This window comes from Triticum dicoccoides, chromosome 6A (genome assembly GCF_002162155.2).
Source record: "Triticum dicoccoides isolate Atlit2015 ecotype Zavitan chromosome 6A, WEW_v2.0, whole genome shotgun sequence".
NCBI classification, from domain to species: domain Eukaryota; kingdom Viridiplantae; phylum Streptophyta; class Magnoliopsida; order Poales; family Poaceae; genus Triticum; species Triticum dicoccoides.
This window is the reverse complement of record NC_041390.1, coordinates 519,774,658-519,777,959: the sequence shown is the minus strand read 5'-3', so window position 1 is coordinate 519,777,959 and position 3,302 is coordinate 519,774,658. Positions and strand designations below refer to the sequence as shown.

At 38.2% G+C, this 3,302-nt stretch overlaps 1 protein-coding gene across 1 annotated transcript in view; it reads left to right on the top strand.

Annotated features, from left to right (window-relative positions):
• The window catches only part of LOC119317642 (AT-rich interactive domain-containing protein 5-like), a 6,634-nt gene extending 3,824 nt beyond the window's left edge, over positions 1–2,810 (top strand). Inside the window, exons 6-13 of the mRNA XM_037592124.1 lie at positions 694–810; positions 899–950; positions 1,020–1,095; positions 1,622–1,688; positions 1,851–1,901; positions 2,045–2,137; positions 2,217–2,387; positions 2,476–2,810. Of these exons, the coding sequence (XP_037448021.1) occupies positions 694–810; positions 899–950; positions 1,020–1,095; positions 1,622–1,688; positions 1,851–1,901; positions 2,045–2,137; positions 2,217–2,321 (561 nt within the window). The 3' untranslated portion in view covers positions 2,322–2,387; positions 2,476–2,810. The remainder of the gene's footprint in view (positions 1–693; positions 811–898; positions 951–1,019; positions 1,096–1,621; positions 1,689–1,850; positions 1,902–2,044; positions 2,138–2,216; positions 2,388–2,475) is intronic.
• Positions 2,811–3,302: the final 492 nt, after the last annotated feature.

The following is a 3,302-nucleotide window of genomic DNA, read 5'->3' as shown; positions in this document are numbered from 1 at the left end:
CTACCGGTAGAGCCGTGTTTTGTAGCGTTGCATCTTTTGAAACATAATTTTCTCCACCTCATTACCAGCCATTCATTAAGCTTAGGAACCAATTGATCTTTGGCTTGAGTGGAGCCCTGCCCAATATTTCGTAAAGGAGCAAGCGTAACAGATTCACTCAGCACGAGTTTTAATCAGCTTGTTGTCAAAACAAGCTCTTCTCTCAACTTCCAGCAGGCCCACCACTTGCAAATTACATATGTCTGGTATATATGAAGCTGCCCGCTAAAAATAGTGTAAAACAACTAGGATGATGTGTTGCTTCCAGAGTGAGGCTAACAGAACTCAAAACAAACTTCGCAGCTACACAATCACAGAAAATATGGTATATGTTCTCAGTGTGTGAGCGGAAACGACAGATTTCATCCCCTTCCCATCCCTTTCTTCAGTGTGTCATTAGTGACCTATGCCAAGTAAGCGACAACCAAATTCTGACTTTCAAAGGAATTCTTTCTTTCCATAAATGTTTAAAAGATTTATCGGGCTCAGAGCTGGATTGGTGTACATATATTTCACAGTCGAAATTAACACAGTTTTATGTTAGGATAGGAACTATTTCAATGAATGCCTTTAAGATATCTAACATTGCCGAGAATGTTTTGCTGTCACCTGCTAACATTAGTAAGCTTGATGATTTTGTTTCCTGTTTCGCAGGGTGTAAATCCATCATCTTCTGCAAGAATTAGAAGGGATGCTGCAGCACGTGCTATGCAGGGTTGGCATGCGCACCGTCTCCTTGCCAATGACATGTATGGAGATCACATTTTTAAGGTAAATAATATCTTGACATTTACTTGCACATACTTTGATTTTCCTATAATTTTGATCTTTTCATGCAAATATATTCATTTTTCTACAGGACAAAGACTCAATACCCCTTTCAAGTCGTGATAAGAATCTGAAAGGCTTTGGTATGCTTCACAAGTATTTCTGCGTTAGCATGTGATGCTTTCTTCTCTTATATCTTTCTGGCATTTCAGGGGTACTCAAGAGGAAGAAAGCATCTAGTCCAGAGCGTGCTTTCAAGGTCTCCCGTACAAAAGTGAACAAGTCACAGTTAAGACCTCCCATCATCTCAGTTGGCTATGTTTACTTCAGCTGTTAACATGATAGACAGAAACTTACAATCTCAAGAATTTAGCAGATTGAAAGCATTAATTAACCTTTAATAGCAGTTATTTAAGTTTTACTTACACATACATGGTTCGTTTTAAAGTGCAAGCAGAATCTTTTTACTGTGAAGAAGTTGCATTTGCTTATGTGCTCTCTATCTTGCGTCTGCTGTTGCCTATGTTCAAGAGATCGAGAATCTTACCTGCTGAATGGACCTAGCAAAATAAGAGTTTAAACATCCAAATTTTGTTTATGCTGAAACCAATGGGAATTAACAGGCATGCTCTCCGAATATGGCATGACATGCAATAGACAACTTGACCCCTGAAATGGCACTCCTCAATTTAATAAGGAAAATCCCAAAATTATAGGACCTTATAGTAGGATTGAACTTGACAGAAGAATCCATGGATTTGGATGTTATGTCTATAATGCATGTTATTATATGTAAAGTACTGCCCAATTTCAGGGAAGATTCTATGGTCATTGATGTTGGAGAACCTGCCGATTGGGTGAAGATTAATGTTCGTCAAACTGTAAGTGTCAACATTTTTTTTTAATAAGGTGGTGCACGAATATTAAATGAAGTGTCTTGATAGTCTGAAATATTAAACAATTTCTTAAGAGTCGTTTCTCATTGTGAAATTCCATTTGGATTTGAGCTGAAACTGCTACATTTTGTTACTGCTTTCATGCAGAAAGAATGCTTTGAGATATATGCGCTAGTTCCTGGGCTTCTAAGGGAAGAGGTGAGATTGCATCTCAGCTGCCACACTTCATCATTGATCCAAAAATAAAATAAAATCTGTGCAACATAAACAAAAAGAGCTTGTCACATGAAATTGAGTCTACGCCAGGGATAAAATATTAATTCTTGTTCCAACTGGCGCAGGTGCATGTTCAGTCTGATCCTGCTGGACGCCTGGTTATAACTGGGGACCCTGACCAGCCTGATAACCCTTGGGGCATCACTGCATTCAAGAAGGTGATTGTTTATAAACATTTAAACACATAAATAGTTGGGTACTTCCTCAACTTAACACGAACTGATTGTTCTGTCTCAGGTGATCAACTTGCCTTTAAGGATTGATCCGCATCAAACATCAGCAGTTGTCACGCTTCATGGCCAGCTATTTGTGCGTGCCCCATTTGGGCACCCGGACATGTAGATACGCATCCTGTTCACTTCAGTTTTCTTCAACTACTGTACCAGTGGTTTTCATGCATATTTATAGGTCTGTGTTTGGCTAAGCCAGCTTATTCCTTTCTTCAACGCTGAAACTCAGTACTGATCTGATGACAGGCTTTCTGTTTCATGTGCAGGTTTTAGAAGAAAAAATGTTGCAGAAGTAGGATTTGGTTTGCCAAACTGACATAAGCAACTGCAACCCATAGCCGGCGCTGCAATCTTTTCTCTTGTGGTTGTTTATAGTGGTACACATAAATTAGTTGGTTCACTCCTGGATTTTAATATTTAGCGACAGATATTTCTTTTCATTTTTTTTCTTCTGAGAGAGAAACAACACAAAGCTGGAAATAGATCAAGTGAAGGATTAGTTTCTTTACTTTCTGTATTTTTTCTCTCTATCTTCTATAAACCGTTACTGGGCAGAGTTCAGTTTTGAATCTAAGTTTATATGTATACGGCGATTCCCTCATTTTTCGAGTTGAGTAGCACTGTTCATTAATCTTGTTGGTTGCTGTCTCAAGAAAGTCTATGAATATCCGCTATCCGGTACTTTCAACTCGACGATGGTATTCCAGGTAGAGCACATTTCACATGTTAGGTGCACTTGGTAGCAACCAAAAGCGTTAAATAGGAATCAAGTCTAATGTTGAGAGGTTGAGGAAATTAGAAATCTGTCATAATGAATTGCTCATATTTGATTTCTATGATGAGGGAAATGCACATTCTAAAATCGGACTAAAAGTTTTTGCGGATTGTGACATATTTTTTGGTAAAATGGTACTCCCTCCGTCCCATATCCTACTTGTACCCTATCTACAGAGTTGCTCGTTTATTCCCTCCGTCTGGTAAAGAGTGTACATCTAGCTTTAAAATTTATTAACAAAAGAGTGTACTTCTATCTTTCCAATGCACTTTAAAATAGGAAAAATATTTCTTTTTTATCACATGATAATCAAGACCA